This window comes from Rhinolophus hipposideros (assembly GCF_964194185.1).
Source record: "Rhinolophus hipposideros genome assembly, chromosome: 18".
Lineage (NCBI taxonomy): Eukaryota > Metazoa > Chordata > Mammalia > Chiroptera > Rhinolophidae > Rhinolophus > Rhinolophus hipposideros.
This window is the reverse complement of record NC_138064.1, coordinates 4,860,278-4,881,268: the sequence shown is the minus strand read 5'-3', so window position 1 is coordinate 4,881,268 and position 20,991 is coordinate 4,860,278. Positions and strand designations below refer to the sequence as shown.

Sequence of the window (20,991 nt, the reverse complement as noted above, 5' to 3'; positions counted from 1 at the left end):
TGCAGGCGTGCAGGAGGCAGGCAGTGATCATGCGGAAATTTGTGAGGGGGCGATTGAGAGCGCTTTAGTCACTGCCCATGGAGTTCCAACTGGAGAGAGAGAATCAAACAGATTGAAAAAGTGAGCAACCAGCACTCGGTTTTGGCATCTTGCCAGGTAGCTTTTGCTTACCTCTGAGCTTAGTTAAAAACTAGGTGCAATATGTCACAGCAAAAGCGTCTTTCTCCTACCAATCTCTACACTATGGGGGAGTTCTTCTAACCAAAAGATGCATTTGTTTGGAAGAGCTCTACAGAATTAGGTCTGGGAAGGACATTGAACATCATCTCACCCAGAGGCTGGGACCCAGGAGGGTGAAGTGATTTACCTAAGGTCACACAGGTGGCAGTAGTGACTAGACTGGGAGCCACAGCTAACCAGAACCTTCAAAGATAAAACATGACCATTGGTGTGCCTACTAACAGGTTTTACCAAGATGAGGCTCCCTATTTCTCAGGACTATAAGTTTGTCACTGTACCTTTCCAAGCCCTGAGAATCAGAACACTTAGGCGTATAAGTTTGCATTGTTTTAAGACCATTAGGCAATTAAATGGAGGAGCTAGTACCCACACAGCAGGTTTGAGATGAAATTTCCATCTCTGATACAAGTAATTTTATCCATGTTTATAGTATGTTGCTTGAAATTAAAACATAAAATATGTAAAGAGACATAATTATCTCATATATAATTGGTGGTTGATAAGAAGTATCATTGTAGAAATAGACAATTTGTGCTGAAACTTCGGGTATTCCAAGTTACAATACAAAGACTAATTTATTTCAAAGAGTGAGGAAACTGAATTACTGGTACACCTGATATCAGCCACACAATACAATATCTTTACTTTAGTGTTTATAAAAACTAGATGAGAAAAGCACATACACTAACCAAGGATTTAAAAAAAGAAAAGTTGCAGCATAGGTAGCTATAAATAGTTCTCTCAACGCTGAGAAATAAAGTCCACGCATAAGTATCCTAGCAAAATTTTCACCACACACACACACACACACACTGAACAGATGGGTTCTAAAAAACAACTAAACATTCCCATGCTCAAAAATTAAATTTCTGTGTGTGTGATATTGTATAAGTGAGCACAGCAGACCTCTCTGCTCTCACCTCTCATCTCACTTGTGGGGACAGAGCCCCAGAAAGCAGTTTCCAGGCTCTCGGCCTCATGTGGAGAGGTGCTGGCTCGGATAGTGGATGGCCATCAGCTGTGGCTGGTTGGCCATCAGCTGTAGCCATTAAGCCATTGGCCACTGATAGAACTGCCGCGGCTACGGAGGGGAGCCGAGGAGAGTGAAGGAGGAGACTGAAGGAGAGTAAGGAGAGTCGAGGAGAGTCGGTCGGTTGGCAGCAAAGCGGACAGCAGGTCGCACGTCGTGTAAACCCAGCCTCCAGTGAGACCATAGTGGTATGACTTCCCTACCTATGGCTCCGTGGGTGTTCCTTTTTGGCCTCACCGTGTCCTGCGTTCTTATGTGGGGAGCAGGAGCAGAGACCTTTCAGGCCATCCCGCACGACATCACTCAACCTCTTTTTCCCCAAACATGTGCTCACCACTCCACCTCCTACTCTGCAACCAACTCACAGCCACCCAAAGAAACCGAGGTATATCTGCTGCGGCCCAAAACACTTAACTGATAATATCCGGTTTGCCATTCCAGGAAATCCCAGAGTGTGTTCTATGAACCTCTGCCCACAGCTTGTAAAGAAAGGCCAGAGAAAAGCTAATCAATACCAGCTCCCCAGCTGTGACCTGGCACGTAATGAAATCAAGAAAATAAGTCCCATCCATAATGTGTATAATTTAACACTCGGAAGAAAGCAGCTACCGGGATCTGCTCCAAGCAGGACGGTGTCACTGGATGGGTGGGTGCTTCCTACACCGAGTGTTTAAACCGGGTGACGAGGGGCGCTCCAGTTCCTCACCAGTAGAGCAAAGACAACGTCTTCTCTTTGCAAGGGTTAACCTACCACCTAAAAATGTGAGTGTGAGGAGAGGGAAAATGATCACCAACACCTACTCCCTGCTAGTAGAGTGCCTGGCAAAGGTTGCCCCTTACACTTTGAAGAGAGGAAAAGCTGGAACCCCTTCCCAAAGGTGGGTCCAGGACAAACCATTGTGCGACCAGTCACGAGCAGAATGGGAGCTAATGTCCAATATGGGGATGACTATGGAATCATACTGTCCTGGGTCGGCTCTAAATCCTATACCCAAGCGAAGCTGCAAAAAGAAAAAAAAAAAAAAGTCCCCTGTGACTATGAGTCCTGAGAAAAGCTTTCCAGATTTTTTAAATTACAGGTAAATGAATTGAGAACATGTAGGTATTTACCTACATATCATCTAAATAACTAGATCCGTACCCAATTTAAAAAAAAAAAAAAAAAGTACGCCAACCGGCAGGACGGGGCATTGTCACAAATAAAGATTGTTAGTGAAACCCAAAACGCTTTCTGAGAGGTTATCATTGCGTTTGGCGGCCGCAGGCTTGTCAGAGCCTGGCTTCCTAATAGTCGCAGCCCTAAAAGGCGTGACTGTCAAGGGGCGACCCAGCTGAAATCAAACAACAAAAACGGGAACTGTCATCGGCCTGAAATGGGAGGAGGGAAAGGAAGGGAAGACTCGCGTACACATCCGTCAACATTAATGTCCTTTGTTGTTCACCTTTGCACGGAACAGCGAGCGCTGCCCTGGTCCCTTTCCTCGCAACGCCGGCGTCACGGGAACCCCTTCCTAAAACTGGTGTCCTCGCCGGGAAGACTCAGGCTTCCCGAGACCCCTCCCCAGGACCGCTGCACAGCTGTCGTCCGTCACCACCCCCACGGCGCTCGCCCGGCTGGAGGGGGGCCCGAAGGAAATTAAAAAAAAAAAAAAGCAAAACAGCAACAGAAAAAACAAGAGTGCTGAAATAGCCGTTCCCCTCCGAGGAGCAAACGGCAGGGCTGCGCAGATGTGGAGATGTGCCGGGGCCCCCGCCGCTGCAGGCTGCCCGCTCCCGGGACCGGAGGGAGGCGGCCCCGGCCCCAGTCCGCAGCGGGACCGCCGAGCGGCGCCCGCGGGGAGCGGTGCGCCCCCCTCCCGATTGGGTGCCCGCCGAGCGGCGCCCGCGGGGAGCGGTGCGCCCCCCTCCCGTTTCGGTGCCCGCCGAGCGGCGCCCGCGGGGAGCGGTGCGCCCCCCTCCCGTTTGGGTGCCCGCCGTGCGCGGCCGCCGTCTCGCTCTGCCCCCGGGAATCGCTGCGGCGCACGGCCGTCGTGGGGAGGAGGGGAGGCAGAGCAGGGACGCCGTCCGCCCTCCGCTTCCAACTTGACACACACGCCGGGTCGCCGCTCCAACTCCGCAGCCGGCGGCTCCAGCAGCCCGAGCCCCGAGCGCAGAACCCCGAGCCCCGAGCCCCGAGCCCCGAGCGCCGAGCGCCGAGCGCAGAACCCCGAGCGCCGAGCTCCGAGCTCCGAGCCCCGAGCCCCGAGCGCCGAGCGCAGAACCCCGAGCCCCGAGCCCCGAGCCCCGAGCGCCGAGCCGGGCGGAGGAGCGGGGAGAGCCGGGCGCCGAGCCCCGAGCGCCGGGCGGAGGAGCGGGGAGAGCCGGGCGCCGAGCCCCGAGCCCCGAGCCCCGAGCGCCGGGCGGAGGAGCGGGGAGAGCCGGGCGCGCAGCCCTCGCCCGCCGCCGGCTCTCCGAAGCCCGACCCGCAGCGCGATGCAAGGAGCAGGCGTCTCCCGCCGGGAAGAGCCACAGGACCGCGGCTGACAAGGACGCGACGTGCGCGCCCGCTCCGGCCCGAGCGGAATAAAAGTTGGCCCCGCGGGGACTCACCCACGCCGTATTTCTCGTGGTCCGTAGGTATCCACATGGCTCGGGAGGGTCCCGGGTCCTCGGGCTTTGGAATCCCCGGCCGCTGCCCCGCTCACAACAATGCACAGCTGCCGAGGAGCGGCTGCAGCGCTGGAGCCCCGCGGCTCCGCGCGGGCTGCGGGCTGCGGGCGCCGGGCAGGGTCTGCGCCGCAGGCTCCGGAGCCCAGCGCTGACACCGCGCGGCCCAGGCTGCGCCGCCCGCCACGCTCCCGGCGGCGGCCGCTCACAGTCCTCCGAGACGCTCCCCAGGACCCGGCGGCGCAGTCATTGTTCTGATTCACTGAACTAAGCGAACACGCCGGGGCACTCTCCGGCGCTCCCCCGCCCGCCCGAGCCGCGGCCAGCCCTCCCCGCCCAGCGCCCCCGGAGCACACTGGGATTTGTAGTTCTGGGCCTCGCCTTCCCAGAAGGGGGCGTGGCGCTAGCGGTTAGGGGCGGGGATTAGAATCCGCTCGCCGCGTCCTATTGGTGCTGGGCGTGACAGGACGACGTGGGCGTGGAGGAAACGCCGCGTAGAAGGGGAGTTCGCCCCCAGTCGCGTGGCGATTGGTTCCCGTCCGCACCCGCCCCGCCCGCCCCTCGGCCCTCCCTTTTCTACTCCGCAGCCCTAATGGCTGCTCCCTTGGCCCACGGGGCTGCTCCCCGAGCGGAGCAGGACGTGGATGGTGCACGTGGCGGAGCCGGGGCTGTCAGTGATGCCGGTGAGTGCAGGGCCCCGAGATGCGGAGACGTGTTGTCTCCGACCACGAGTGCCGTGGCCGCCGGGCGCACCTCCGAAGCCTGCGGGCTCTGCGGCCACCTGGGCGCGAGGGCGCCACGCGCGGGCCCACCGGTACCGGCAGGTCGGGAGCGGCGACTCGGGGCGGCCGGCTGGGGAGGGAGGAGGCGATGGGACGCATGGCCTTCTCGGCAGCCAGGGAAGTTCCCTGGGCGCGTGTCTTCCGCGTGCAGCTCCCGACTTTGCTTTCGCGGCTGAGTGGGCGTGGGCCAAGTCAGGTTCGCGCGTGTGTGATCCTAACTGGGATCAGCAACTGATCTTCCTCGCCGGCACCCTGCCCGCCTTGGGGGCTTGGTTCGGGCGGGTTTCCACTTGCAGACGGGTCGCTGCCGTTCACGAGGGACACGCCGCGTGCTGGCGAGGACGCCTAGGGAGGCGCGCGGTGACCGCCCCGAGGGGGCTTCAGGGTCCAGTGTGGGGCCTGGGAGGGAAGTCTTCCCAGGCTAGGGCTTCAGGGAAAGAAGAAAGTGGTGCCTGCCCTGTGACTTCACATACAATTTGAAGATGGTTATGAAAATCACAGCGACTTTGGCCCTGCCTGACTTTCAAGATGCCCTCTGATCCACTGTGAGGAGCAGACTCCAAACTTGGAAAGCTGCAGGGGAATTGTCTTTAGGATTCCTAACTCCGTTCTTTTACCTGTGGTCTGTCCCGCCCGACCCACGCCCTTTTATTCTTTTCTTTTCTTTTTTTTTTTTTTTTTCTTTTTTGGCCCTGATGATAGATAATTTAGCAGAGCAAGTTGTGTTTTTCTGATGGACCTAGTTTGGGGTTTAAATTTGGTTCTCAGTCCTTGTTGACGTTTTGTTTGTTTGGTTGGTTTGGTTTGGTTTCTTCTTACTGCTTTCACAGTCTTAAGTTTTTATCCGAGCAGCTCAGAGATAAAGTGTACTTTCTTCCCACTTGGCATCAATGGAACCACCTAGCCCTGAACTTATTTCAGTACCTCTACCAAAGAAACCTTTGGTAAGCTCCTGAGTTAAATATTGTGATACCCACCCCCTACACACCATACAGTTGGCTATTAAGCTGATAATAACAGTCTATAAAAGTTTTCCAGATTATCCACAAGTTCCAAACGGCTACCAGTTTAAAATCTGAAGATGGAAACTTTGATGAATTTATCTCACAGATTAACTCACAAAAGGAAAACAGGATCTGCTTTTCAAAAGCATTGAAGAACAATTCAAAAAGCATTAGTTATTTTAAAATTATAAAAATTTTCATTATAAACACTTTAAACCATTCAGAAGTATGTAAGGTAAAAAACAAAAGTTCGTCCACGTCTCCCACTCCCACACAAGCATTAAGGTTTGGTGTGTGCTCTTTGTGACATTCCTGTAACACACATCTGTACGCTTTTCGGTTTGTAAAAATAAAAAGGGATCATTTCATGTAAGATCAAAGATCTGTAATCTTCTTTCCCAATGATTTCTTATACACACTCTACCATATCCGTACATTTGTTGCTCCCTTCTTTTTTTACTGCACCTACTGTGCCCCATAATATGCATGTGCCATACTTTAACCATTCCCTATTAATGACCACAGTGTGGCTTTAGTCTTTCAGTAATGAGGCAGTAGCTTTATACACATATACTTGGCCACTGGGTGTTTATTTCCTGAGAATCATTAATCTAGGGCCAGTGTTTATATTAAATGACTAGTGGATACAATTAAGTAACTGGTAGAAACCTTAATTTTAGGTCCCAGTTTGTTTTCAACAGAGGTATTGGGCAGCAGTGAATTTGCAGTATCTGTAACATAGAGAAAGTTCTCACCCTGGCTCAGAACCACCCACTGTTTTCTCACTGATTTGTAGCAATCAATGGGAGAGCTTGATGGTTGATGTTTGTGTCATTCTTATAAGGTACACTTATCATTAAAAATCCCTTTAATAAGTGATGTATCATTCTAAGACTTTATCCAGTGCTTTTCAAAGCCTCCCTACAAATGTTGAGTGGAAATAATGATTTTAAAAGCATATTCATATTTTTTAAGCAGCCACTTAGCTTATCAAGTATGTCTTTCCCCGTATGATCATTAATTGTTTGAAAACTGCCTCTTTTGAGAGGTTTTCCTCTAGCTTTAATTACGATGTCTGTATTTAATTACAATGTCTGTGTATGTTTAATATCCTGGGACAGGAGGAACTTGGGAGTCCTTTTATAGAAACTGTCGTTCTAACCAGTCACTGGGTGGAGTGCAGGCAGGTAGGCACCTTCCCTGTGTTACCAGACTTCCTGAAACCCCAGCCCCTCCGGAAAGAACACTGCTTTCCATGCCCCTCAACAGTAAGTAGGAGTCTTCATTGTCCTCGAAAATGAAGCACAGATCCATTAATAGTAAAGGGACTCAACATTTCTCACACTTGGAGTGTGGCATGGGTATTTGTTTCTCTTGCTGTTTTTAATTAGAAGGCAGTAAGATAATACATCTCTAGTTTATTAGTAATTTACCATACTTTTAGGACATTTTTGTGACTTGAAATGATTTCTTCCAACAGTGTAAACCTGTGCCTCCATTTGTAACTTTCTGACACTCAATGCCCCCCACTACCCACTTCCCTACCCCCCACCCCCGCAAATGCATGCCCAGCAGGTGGTGGTTATGGTAATGCTACTTTGGATTTATAATGCTTTTCCTCTGGACACCTGATTCACCCGTTTGTGATGTCTCTCTCTCTAGGAGAAATGGGGGCAGCAAGTGGTATTAGTTCCTCATTCTTGTATTTCCTGTTTCGATAAATGGCATCAAGCCCTAGCTAGAAACCTGGGAAGCATCCTTGATTCCTATCTTGCCCTCAGGTCCTGAATCCGATCAGTTACCACGTCTTACTTTTCTGTGCCTGAAATAATCTTTTGAATCTGTTCTTTCAGTCCATCTCTTTAGCCACTTCTCCGTTTCTGACTGTCACCATCCCTGCTGAATTACCCGTGTCCCCCAGCCTCCAAACTGTGCTCTTAGGGACTAAAACTGTCCTAACTGTCAGTGTTTACATAATGTTTGACCGGAACTGAATTCTAGCCTGGGCAATTGGCAAAGCTTCCTGTTGATCTCACTGACTTGATTTTCTCTCCCCTAATCCACATTCTAAAACACAAATGTATTCGTGGCTCTCCACTTCAAATCTTCAGTATCGCTCTAATGCATGTATAATTAGGTCCAGATTCCTGGTGTGGCATTTGAGATTCTCACTTTCTTTTCCAACCTCATCTTCAGTCACCCTGCTTCCCTTCCCAGATCTCCAGTGTCAGACTGGAACTATTTGGTGGCAGCTTTGTCTACCTAGTAGACTGTGGACATCTGGAGGGCAAGAGTTGTCTTAGTTGACTTTTACACAGCTGCCTGTCAGAAACACTGAAAGAGTTCAGTGGTTAGAATCTGCTTGAAATCTATTCAAAGTACATAAAATGGCAGCTATTTTAAGCAGAGAAATTGAAATAGAATTAAAACCTGAGTAGGTAATTTATTCCTGTGAAAGTTATACCCGCCAACTGATACAAAATATCCTCATGAAGATTTGAAGTTTTAATGCTGTTTAGATAATGATTAAAAGAATACTTCAAATCTGTCCTTTATAACCTTGAACCCATTGCTGTTTCGTAGACCTTAAAATGCATCCCCTATATCTGTATGGCTCTTATCTAGTTTTCCACAGTATCATATTTCCAGCGTTAATGCTTAAGTCAAGTCTCACATATTTGACAGAACAGTGGAAAGAGGACTAGACCCTCTCTTGGAAAAACTGTTTACATTTCACCTCTGACATTTCGTAGCTGTGTAACAGTTTAATTGCACATGCTGCTACATTTATGAAAGTGCAGATATAATACCGACTTTGCAGAGTGCTTGTGGTTATTTCATTGAATGATATATTTATGAAAGCCCAGCATATTGCCTTTCATGAAGTTAGACCTCGGTAAATATTAGTTACTTTCAGTATAAAGATACAAGTGTGCCTAATTGAACTTGAAAACTGCTTGCTCTCGGATTCTCTATTCACTTAGGAAGCAATTTAAAGGGTGATGTAGCCCAGGGGAAGCTTAAGAATGTGCTGGTAATACTGCTTAGGTTGCCCATGCATTCATGGAATCTGGGGGGCTCCTTACTAGAATTGCAACTATGTGCTCAGAAAGCTGTTTGTTTTCTCTACCCTTCCTCACTCCCTCCCCTGCTGCTCCCTCACTCCCAGCTCCCCACACAGACACCCACACTCAGAGGCAGCAAGAAGCCCCCGGGTTTTGGGATGACTTTGCAAGCTCCCAGCCAGAGGATGTCATGGAAGAAAAAGACTCATAGGAACCCAGTCTGGTGGTCTTGGGCTGGGGTTTTGAAGGGGCCTCCGCCACAGCACCCTTTTGTTTTCCTATAAAAATAAGTGGGACTCAGCTTAGAGGATACTAAGAAGAGAGATTATAAAAGGAGGGGTTACAATACTGGTGACTGGCGGGAGCTAACATTTGTTGAGCAGTAACGGGTGCCAAGTACTGTTTCAAATATTTTCCCAAGTCTGGGTTCATTTTGTCCTCACAGCTGCCCTGAGGGGGATACTCCTATGATCCCCTTTTGATTTACAAAGGAGGAAACTGATTTTGGTAGGTACTTGCAGCGTCAGACACTAAACTTACACCGCTTTGCATTGCCTTGCCACGACCTCCCATCACACAGCGCGTAGCGCCGCCCTCCACAACACACACCCGTGCACTTCCCATCCTGAGACACGGACGATGATTTGGTCACATTCATAGCTGATGATGATGTTGATGAGATTCATATGATAAAAGGGAGACTTTCTTCTAAACGTAAACCCATGGGTATATAAAAATAAGCAGTGCCATCTCCAACAATTGAATCTTTAAATGCTTCTATTAGCTGTTCTTGAAGAACTTCGCCACGGAGTTAAGGTTCAGTTTTTGCTATGATTTAATAAACTCATCAGACTGAATGGATTGGCATTTCATTGACAGTACCTTAAAGAATTGTCATCTCTTACTGACCCAAACAACTGTGCTCTACTAACCTCATTGACCCAACAGTGAGCAGGGCAGCTTTTCCCTGAAATGGAGACGTATTTGACAGATCGATCTTACGCCTCTCTGTACATGTCCGCAGCCCTCTGTGTGTGGCCAGTGGCATTTATTTGTAAGATAGCTAACTGGGGTTGGGTACTGTCTTTATCTCTGGGAACCAAGCAAAATTTTCTAGAATCATACAGGACTTAAAGCTCTGCTTTTTTCTTGTTGGAATCAACAACTAAGAAGTGGTAGAGTATTTTAAGCAATAGAAGCAGACATTGGATACTCTTAGGCTTTCTGCATGTGTAGTAATTTAAATTAATCAATACATTGAGGAAGAATGTATGGAAGGAAAAACTGGATTAGGAGTCAGAACCCTGGATTCTGATCTTGAATTTTCTACTTTGTGTGAACCTGGGAAAAATCATTTAGCCTCTCTGAGCCTCGATTTCATCCTGAAAATGCCGATCTTATTGGGAGGTTGAGGGAGGTGAGAGTTGTGAAAGCACTCTAAACCTTGACACCCTAGGAAATCAGGGACAGATGTTAAAAAACCTGTGTGACCTCATTATTATGCAAGTCATATGACCTCATTATTTCCAACAGCTGCTACTACCAAAGTCTAGATATGACTTTAAGATGATTACAGACAGAATCAAGACATAGCCCTGATTGTATAATATGTAAACCCTTTAAGCACAGGTACTGTTATACATACCTTTGGATCACCTCACCTGCTGGTACACTGCCAGGCTGTGATGGCATTCAGTGTTGATTGAGTGGTGACAGGGAATTGGCTCTGTGCTGGGCCTTCCCCATGGGGACATATAGTTGATGGGGCTCCACGCTCATCTTTTACCAGAGCTCACAGAGAGTCCTTTGTGTTTCCATATCACCCTGTGGAAGCAGTGTATACATTTGAATCTGTAACTTGTATGCACTGACTGAGAAGCTAGGTGCATAAAGCTTTTCAATGTGGTTTTTTTTGTAGTGTTTTTATCCAAAAACTTAGATTGTTTTTTTAAGAGAAAGACCTCAGAGTTGTACTTGTGTTTATTTATTTAACACAGTCTTCTATTATGTAACAAGCTGCTAGTCATCAGTAATAGCCGATTAGAAAAGGAAATATCCTGTACCCACTAATCGTAATTACCATTATCAAGCAGTTAATCGCAGGAAATGTTGAGCTGTAGCTTCATACCAGCCAAGCGTTCTTTGCTGAAGCGCCATACAACAATTTCTACCACTGCAAGAGGGAGGGGAAGGAAAGGCAGGTCTGAAAGCCTATTGGAATTTCCAATCCAGTTTATCACTGACTTTTGTAAACTCTGTACATATGCACCCACAGGAAGGAAAGTAACACTAATGATCCGCTGGGCCTTGGAGTTACCTTTCCAGCGGCAGTGCCCGTTGACAGTATTGTTCAGGGTAAGGCTCCCTGGACAAGGAGTCAGGCGACCTGGGTTTGAATCTCACTTCTGCTTCTGACTGTGTGATTTTAGAGAAGTTATTTACACTTGTGGTAAGATTTCCTGGTTTGTAAATGGGAGAATTCACCTATATTAGCATTCTCCCAACTGCATCTTCCAACTCTCAAAAGAAGGAGAGGTAGGTTTACAGCCAGAGAATCCACAGTATACATATCCCAGAGTCTGTGTGAAAAGGAAAACGTGCGTCTGGGTATATACCCTTGAGAATTAGCTGCGCACGTGGGCGTCATCCGTCAGGAGTAGCCACTTAGAAAACGGGTGGAGACGCTCGGTGATAGATGACTTAGGGGGTCTCTAAATCCAAGAGCGTGTGGCTAGGTCAGTGGGACGCATCCCATCTCACCCACCCCTCTCCTTTCCATTTCTTAATAAACTATGCAAAGCTGAGCAAGAGATCGATAGAACTGAGACTTAGTTCATTCAACAATTTTCATTAAACCTCTGCTATGCGCGAGCCTCTGTTTTCTAAATGCTATGGAATATAGAGATGAAAATAAGACCGGTCTTTCCATCAAGGATCATGTGGCCCAATAGGGAAGAGCTAAGAAATACATAAATAGCTATGTTACAAGTTAAAAAGTGTTAAGGACCACCAGAGTGGCCAAGATAGAGTTAAGCAAGAGATTATGTGCACACCTGAAACTAATATAGTGGTCTGTGTTGATTATTCAATACACATCCATAATATCACGTAGTTAACAAGAGAGAAATTTGTGCGGCAAGTGAGTCACAATAACCATAGTGAAGGGGAAACAAATTAGGGCAGTAAGTTAAACAAAAAGCTAATAAAACTGGAAGGCAGGCAGGGATGGAGATAAATTACACCCAGGAAGTGGTACTGGGCCTTGAGGTTGACCAGGATTTGGACATGCAGGAGGAAGGAAAAGCCATGTAGGCCGAGCCAAAAGGAGGATGCAATAGGAAAACTAAGGGCATATACAGCAAGTAACAAGGCAATTCATTTGCCTGGAGAAAATGGTACCGTGTTTCCCCCCAAAATAAGACCGGGTTTTATATTAATTTTTGCCCTAAAAGACGCATTAGGGCTTATGTTCAGGAGATGGCCTCCTAAAAAGTCATGCTAGGGGTTATTTTCCAGCCAGGTCTTATTTTGGGGTAAACATGGTCGGTAATGGGAGCAGTGGAAAGAAGTCTGGCAAGGTCAACTGAAGCTAGATCATATAGTCCCAAATGTCAGACGCTGACTGCCGACTGGGGGCTTGAAGGGTTGAAGGGCAAGGACGAGAGCAAAGCTTAGTCAGGTCACAGCGTCCTGAAGAGGGACAGCTGAGGGATCACGAAGACCCACACTAGGTTTAGATAATATGCCCGTGTCAGTGACGTCAGGAAATTCCTGAGCTTAAAAAAAATGCAGGGACGGAGCAGGTTACCTAGGAAGACTCTGTCTTTGGTAGGTTGGGGTCTGCTTGGGCACTGTCATGAGAAAGGCCCAGCCAACTGTCGGCAGAAAACACCAGAAAGATGGTAAGACAGGCCTCCATTACTGTACAATTGGAGAGATCTGGTAGGGAGGTAGTGTTAGAGAAGGAAAAATTACAGAGCTTGACAGTAGTTAAAGCAGTGGAAAGGGATCTTATTCAGGAACTATTGCAATAGAGGGAAAGAGACCTGAGAGTAGTACTGAGCTCAATTCCAAATACAAGGAAAAGGGGATTTTTAGCCAAGAGGGTCAGGGGGAGGGGTGGCACGTTGGGTGGTGGGAAATTACTAAAAGGAAACGTCAGGGGGATTCTGGCTAAACCGACTTGATAAGATCCTTGCTGAAGTCAGGCCAGGGTGATAAGATCCCACCTGGAGCCCAGGAGGAAGCCCATCAGATATGGAAGGTGGAGGATTTTCTCTAAACTGACTTAGCAGGATTCTTGCTAAAACGGCTATGCAGGTCTGGCCAGGCCTGGTGGAGAAAAGCGTTCCAGGGAGCCTGACTGAAGTTTGGTCAAGAAGAGAGTCTGTCAGTAGCGAGAACACGACCACGAGTGAGCTGGACTGTAGGGTGAGGACCCCAGTCATTGAAAGGCTGAGAGGAGCAAGTTTAGAGGCCCGTGGTCCTGGGTGAGGCACGGGGGCACAGCATATGGAATTAGGCAACAGGGCAAGGACTCCGCTGCGAGGAAAGGAATACAAATCGGGGCTTTGTGCCAGGAAATCAGTGGGACCCTGCAGAGGGGAAACCGGAAGCCTGGATTGATGCGTAGCTGCTGGCCTGGGGTCCCCGCCACCCCCCAACCCCAGCAGAGCCAAAGCGCTGGTGGGCTCATGGCCCCCTGCCATTCTGACTCGCTGAACCGGCAGGGGCTCAGCTCCAAGCTACTCATTATGGATCCCCATATGGCCGCTGAACTCCTGACCCAGGGCTCATTAATCCTGAATAATCAGCCCGTTGTAATACAATTCTCAAGTATAAAGTGATAACACCCTTTCTTTTTCATGACCCCTCAAGTGCATGGAATCTGATGCCTCAGAGAAAGATTCCTGTTCTTGATCTTTTCCTTGTGAAACATCTTCGAGCTTATTGACAGAGCAGATTAAATTATACTGTTAGTAATTTCCCCATTAATATGCTATTCTCAGGTATCAGCAGTCATAGTTGTTTCTATAGCGCACAGTCCTATTTTCCTTTCGTTAGATGAAACCCAGAGTACAGTACCTCCAACAGTACGAATTTACGTGTTCTTACAGCCCAAGTGAATTTAAAATGAACTAAGCCTTTAAGTAATGGACTGAAAAGAAACTCATGTCTTTGCCATCGTGCTTTGAGATATTTTCGTAGAAATTCGTGTTCTCACTGTGTTCATCTGTGTGATAGAAGCAAGTAGAGCTGACAGAAATCCAGTGTGCTGTTTCTGCTTTCTCAGGACAGTGTTCCCGGACTCCACAGAGTATAAGACAGAAGAGTATTATGATGTCTTTTTGCACTAAGAGGATTTCAGGATCAAATAATTTGCAAACACCGAGTTAAATGAAGTTGCAGAACCTCCTCACTTCAGGAGATCAGTGTGGCACTTCTTGTGAATGTCCGAGAGATACGTATTCAATTGCAGTGTCCCAAATACTTGACTACCCGACCTTTTTCTCAGATCGTGCCTATTCACTTTGCATGGGATGCAATGTGACGTGGGAAATGCCAATCGGGGTTATCTTCCCTAAACAGATCCTGTTTGTCAAGAGCGGAGACATTCCCAAGCAATTCCATCTGTAAATACCTTCAAGAAGAGATATCCCTCGTGTATCTGTAATAATAACCATTGTCTTTCACTTTCATAGCTTTCCTGTTGTACTTTCTGCCCTTAGTGGAGAAAAAACTAAGTGTAGAGAATCAAGCACAAGGTAAAAACAACAACCTTAAGTGTTTATTCTGCCTCGGGGAGATGCGATATTCTCTGAGGAGCGTTTTCCCCCCATTATCTCCAGAAAGCCAGACTTCTTTTGAAAATGTCCATGGAAATAAGTATCTATAAAGAAAACCTACCACTTTAGCGCGATGTGAGACATTGTACTCCTCAGATCATTGTCTTTTGTTTCTTTATTCTGTGTCCCTTCCTTTAATTTATTGGAATTAAGATTTGAAACTTGGACAATAAGAAAGGAAAGTGTTCCTAAGTAACCTGTTTCTGACCTACTGTTCCAGAGCCCTGAGGCCTGTGCTCAGGTAACTGTAGCTATTTAATGCATTATTTAAGGTTATAAAATTTTAATTCACATTCTTCTATCAGCTTTCATTGGCTTCAAGAATGTAGGTTAGTTGCGATTTCTTTTTTTGTCTGTGTATAGCATCTTTGTCAGAAATGTCAGTTTCTGAATTACTCTTTATTAATGAAATGATGGATCCAGGCAGCTCTTTGATGTAAAAGCCACAACTAATGTGATGCAAAGGGATTTTTTAGTGAAAGGTTTTTTTAAACAGCTTAGAAATGATTCAAAGGACCACTGTTACTTGTAGTTAGCAGTATTCAGAGCCAACTGGCTACTCTCCATTTCTTCAGGATTCTCATATTAAATGTGGCTCCACTGTTATGACGGTTATTATTAAAAAGACAAAAATAACAAGTGTTGGAGAGGATACAGAGAAAGGGGAACCCTCCTGCACTGTTAGTGGGAATGTAAATTGGTGCAGCCATTATGGAAAACAGTATGGAGTTTCCTCAGAATAACGATTGGAACTACTGTGCGATCCAGCTGTTCTACTTCTATTTTTCCGAAGAATGTGAAAACACTAATTCAAAAAGATATATCTACTCCTATGTTCATCACAGCATTGTTTACATTAGCCAAGATATGGAAGCAACCTAAGTGTCCATTGACTGTTGAATAAAGATGTGTGAAAAATTACAATGGAATACTACTTTGCCATAAAAAATGAAATGTTGCCATTTGTGACAATATAGATGGACCTTGAAGGTATTATGCTAAGGGAAATTAGTGAGGTAGAAAAGGACAAAAATTGTGTGATCTCACTCATACATGGAATATAAAACAAAGAAACAAACAAACAAAACAGAAACAATCCCAGAGGTACAGACAACAGCGTGGTGGCTACCAGAGGGGATGTGGGGTAGGGGAGGGCGAAATGGGGAAGGGGGTCAAATGGACGGTGAGGGATGGAAACTGGGCTTTGAGTGTTGAGCACGCCATGGTATACAGTTATCAGATTATAATGTTGTACACCTGGAACTTATGTGATATTATAAACCAATGTCACCTCAATTAAAATGAAAATAAAAATGTGGTTTCAAAGCAGACTGATTTAGGCAAGTAGTGTACAAGTGAGACAACTGAATTGTTCCCTTTATCTTGTCACCTTTTCCTGAAACTGCATGTTTGCAGATATCCCTTATGACAATACATTAATGAATTAGGTTCTGAATTTATCGTATTTATACAGTTATCAAAAATCATTATAGTCTTATTAATATCAGCTGGTCCTTAGACTGCTGTGAAATTCACACATACTTGTGGAAACTCAAATATATATGTTTCCACATATAATGGGCAACATATCATTTTTTTAAGTTATATCCTTGTCGTGCAGGGTGACAGGTGGGGTCTCTGTTCCCGCTCCCCACATAAGAAGGCAGGACATGGTGAGGCCAAAAAGGAACACCCACGGAGCCATAAATAGGGGAGTCAAACCAATATATTCTCACTGGCGGCTGGGCTGGAGACACAGGAAGCAGGATCTACATAATCTGCAACCCGCCGTCCTAACAGCAGTCCGTGCTTGCCAGCCACCATCTTCTTGCTAGCCCCCATTTCTTCTGCTAGCGTAGCCACAGCAGTTATACTAGTGGCCAATGGCCTACGGGTTACAGCTGACGGCCAACTAGCCACAGCTGATGGCCATCTGATCACAGTTGATGGCCATTTACTACCTGAGCCAGCACCTTTCTATGTGAGGCCGAGAGCCTGGAAACTGCTTTCTGGGGTTCTGTCCCCACAATCCTTCATAAGTTACACTTTGTAAAATATTATAACCCTCATTATAAATGTATATGTCCTCCCTTTCTGTTTCTGGTGAAGTCATATTCACAGTTCAAATCTTAGCTTAAATGTCACTTTTTTTGTGAAATCATACCTGAACCATAGAATGAATTAGCTACATGCTTCTTTTTAGCCTTTAATCCTATACTGTATAGTTATCTAGGAAAATCCCATTACCTGCTTGTAGAAAGTTTAATTCTAATAGTTCAACTAATATATACTATGTTAGCTTCCAAAGGCTGCCCGTAACAAATGACCACAGACAAGGTGGCTTAAAACAAGAGAAATGTGTTCTCACAGTTCTGAAGGCCAGAAGTCCAAACTCAAGATGTCAGCAGAGCCACACTCTATCCGAAGATTCTAGGGGAGAATCTTTCCTTGCCTCTGGTAACTTCTGGTCACGTTCCCTGGCTCGTGGTCACTGTTCAGTCAGTGACCAATGAAGACATTCCCTTATTTCCAGATAATCTTCTTTGGGGTCTGACCAAGGGGTGTGTGCATAGGTGCGTGCTTGCTTTTATGTGAGTTGGGGAGGGGCAGGGTCCTGTCTTGTTTTTCTTTTGGAAGCTCTCAGTAGCAGATGGTGCCTGCTGCTGGTCTTTATGGTCTTTGGGATTTCTGTCCTGACCTTACTGTTCTCGTGAACATTAAACTTTCTAGAAAATCACCACTTAGACAAGGAGAATTTGGACAAGGCTTATGAAAAATGTGTAGTCTTTTTATGCTGGAGCTTTTCCATCACTGCTCTTTTCTATTTTCCTTATCTTTTATTGTTGAGGTACTCATATTGTACATAGTTCGTGTCCTTTTGCTTATTGAGTGATAGCTGTAAGTTTGTCCTTTGTGCCTCTGAAATTGAGTCTTACTCTGAGATTGAGAGCATAGCACAGTGAAAAACTTGTAGACACTAAACTTGTAGACAAAATAATGTGCTTCACGTGTGTTACCTTAAATCATACTCCCTGACCTTCTGTTTTCTCATCACTAAGACAGAAATAATCATCTTCCTTACCTCACAGGGTAATGGTGAGATATTTAGAAGATGGCTTTCTCAAATGTATAGGGTTGTATAAATTAAGCAGTGGTACGTTAATATCCTGCATGAGGTGACCGTCTTTAGATTTACTTATTTGTGGCTTTCTGTCCTGACCATGTAGTATGACTAGCCTCTTTGCCCTTAAATTGTCCGTAGCTTGTCATTTATTCTCAATATTTATAGCATATTTCATCTGTAACATAAGGTTAAGTCACTTTTGAGAAATGTTTTAAAAGGACAATACATAGCTTCTGTGTTTTTTGAGCTTAGAGTCTAATTGGAGAAGAGACACACATACCAGTAACTAGGTTAAGCTCTGAGTAAATGAATAGAGAAACTATTTGCTTGCGAGGCTGATTATAGTTGTCTTTATGGAAGAAGTGAGAGCAGCCAGAGGACTAGGAAAGACTCCTGCAGGCATGCAGGTGGATACAGAATACCTGAGTCTAGAGTAACAGCTTGCGTAAAAACAGCATGCAGTAAAACGTAAAAGAGCCAGGTGCCGTCCAGGGACATTTCAGAAACTCGGCATAAAGCTTCAGGCTCCAGAGAAGTAATGAGAGATAAAAGTCAAATAAAAAATGGCGTCTAGATCACCACCTTTTAAGAACCAAGGAACTGTCCAGTGCTGAAGCCCTTATCTCTGTGGGAGTGGCTGTTTCACTGATTTGGATCTTTGTTCTCCATCAAGCCAGACGGTCTCCAAAAGCAGCTGGTAGGACTTAACAGAATCTCCCCAAGTAAAAATGAGAGCACACAGATAACTCTCCGTGGAGATCAGAAAGGACAGTTTGGATCTTCTCAGGCTCTTGAGTTTCAGCAAGCATTTACTGAGCACGAATTGTGCGAGGTCTCAAAGGCACCGAAAAAAGGAAGACAATGTTTCCACCCTGAAGGAGCCACTGTCCTGGTAGGAAAAAATAATGCACATGTTCAATGAAAGAATGACACTGAAGAAGCGAGGGAACTGTCTTCTGTGCTACCAACCCGTGTGGGAGGTGAGGGTGGGCTTCACAAGGAGCTGACACCTAGGCAGAGGGCTTTGCCAGGCGGTCGAGAGTGGGGTGGGTCTTCCCGGTAGGAAAGCTGCATGAGCAAAGGCTTAAACGTGCCCTTCCCCTGCATCTCATCAAAGCTTCGAATGACGTGGAGGAGTAGGAGACAAGGTTAAAGAGGGGGCAATGCTGTATGAAGACAACTTACGGGCCATGCGAAAGGACGTGGATTATCTCCTAGGTGATGGGCCGTGCTTGAGGTGGGTGAATAATATGAATCAGATTGGCCGGAAAGAAAGCCTGCAGCGGTCCTCACCTGAAGTTGCGTGCACAGGCAGGGGCCAGTTCGGAGACTCTTGTTAATAGAGCATGTTCCCGATGCAGTACAACCTCGATGCAGCCTAATGAGCCTCTCTCAGTGTGCGAACCATCATGGAACCTTCCAGCCCGAACACCAGCTGTGATCTCTCTCCACCTATGGGAAAAACCCAAAATGGAAGCATGTTTTGTGCAGGACTCCTCGTTGCCTGGCCCCACTCATGGAATCTGCTGCTTCTGAACCACCAACATAGCAGAGGGCCTGCTTTTTCTCCCTCGTAACCCCCTCCTCAGGCGTGACTGGCACATTTGAAGGAGGATGACCTAAGAGGTGGAGGAATTACGTCTACTCATCGGATACTCTCTGGACTTGCTCATGTGGTGAGCTGCACGTCTACATTTCGTTTCCTGGATGAAGGGAAATTTTTAAACTTATGCTTTTCTTAATTAGTTCTCAGAAATTTCACAGCTCTACCTTTTCAATAATTAATAATGGACATATACCTGCAATTCTGTATATTTGTTTTGACCCATAGCAAGCTTTACCAGGTACTCCTAACTAAACTCCAGATTTTGTACAAATCTAAGAATTTTCAAACAAAACCCCACATCATTTGGGAGGGAGAGTGATTGTGCATCTTTAAAATTATATAGATGTGTATGTGTATAATTAAAAACTATTTTAAAATGTGTTAATTGGAGTGAGGTTTACTCTGATAAATCAAAAAGGGGAAATGCTAGTTTGTTGCTATAATTTTTCTCTTATTAAAAACTTACATTCATATCTACTGCAAATGTTTTATTCTGGTTCAGAGCACAACTGATAAGTCCAAGGTCATCTTTATTTTTATCAGCACAATTCATAAGTCCAAAGTCCTCCTTAATTTTCAGAGGGATTTAATCTTCCACCGTAGAGCTGCTTTTTTACTGATAAACTGCATTTTGTGTGTGAGTAGCTCAGTTACCTCTGAAGTCTCTGATGAATGCCATCTGGCCCTAATGATTGATTGCAATTTTCCAGATTATTTTTTGGCTCCTTCCCATCTCCCCTATTCCTTTTTCCATTTTGATAACTCATTATACTAGATTACTTCATTGCCTGTGAATGTTTTTACTGTTTTTCTTTACATTTTCTTTAATATGTATGACATCTTGCATTTCTGAAAGTAAGCAAACAGCAGGGTACAATTTTACATAGTGTATTGGGATCAAGACATCATAGAATTTTGCTAATCAAAGAATTTTTCAATTGATCAGTGTACAGTTTATCTTATGCATTCTTCCTAATATCAAGTGTATTTGCTTGAAATAGGTAATGCAAGGGGGCAGGGAGTCTCGTCTATTATTTCAACAAACAGACAGGAGGGTAGTTTCCACCTCATTAGGAAAAAAGATTGGTATCAATTTACAGTATTCTGCTGTTTTCTTCAGTGAGCTCCCTTGGTGAAAAGAGCAACAGTATCCAGGGACTGAGACCGAAAAGAAAAAAAAAAATTACCCCTCTTAACTAAAGTGATTTCAAAGCCTGTGTCCCATAAGTGTCATGTATTAAAGACTGGACAAATGATTTTAGAAGTGAGTAATGAGATCTGGGATTAAGATAGGGATTAGGTGTAATTGGCATTCAAGTCTCAGGGGAAGACAAACAACATGAACTGCAGGGAAAAAAGGAATAAGGTATCAACCAGACAACAGAAGAAACCTTGTGAAATCAAATAAGATGTGTTCATTTGGGACATGCGAAGCAAGTTGTCTGAAATAGTCTGTGACTTAACGCTTACATCCATGTAGGGTCGTAGGGTAATGCTCTGAACCTAAGTGTCCTTCGATAGATGAATGGATAGAGATGTTGCACATTTATGAGATGGGATCACAAAATACAGTGAGTGTTTCAATTAAAAAAAAAAATTACAGTAAAGGACACGTTGCCATTAATCCCCCGTGCTCCTAACTCCGAAG

General features: G+C 45.8%; 2 protein-coding genes across 7 annotated transcripts in view; one reads left to right on the top strand and one right to left on the bottom strand.

The window, feature by feature from the left end:
• The window catches only part of DOCK4 (dedicator of cytokinesis 4), a 365,769-nt gene extending 361,515 nt beyond the window's left edge, over nt 1-4,254 (bottom strand). For all 4 annotated transcript variants that reach the window (XM_081079735.1, XM_081079737.1, XM_081079736.1 and 1 more), the window contains exon 1: nt 3,860-4,254. In XM_081079735.1, the coding sequence (XP_080935861.1) occupies nt 3,860-3,896 (37 nt within the window). In that variant the 5' untranslated portion in view covers nt 3,897-4,254. The remainder of the gene's footprint in view (nt 1-3,859) is intronic.
• Nucleotides 3,611-20,991, top strand: part of ZNF277 (zinc finger protein 277) — a 79,757-nt gene continuing 62,376 nt past the window's right edge. Inside the window, exon 1 of one of the 3 annotated variants that reach the window (XM_081079740.1) lies at nt 3,611-3,882. Coding sequence is in view for 1 of the 3 variants with exons in the window: in XM_081079739.1 (XP_080935865.1) it covers nt 4,509-4,599 (91 nt within the window). In the remaining 2 variants the exon portion in view is untranslated. Of the gene's footprint in view, nt 3,883-4,391; nt 4,600-20,991 lie in introns of those variants that run through there. The other 2 variants (XM_081079739.1, XM_081079741.1) reach the window with 2 other exon arrangements.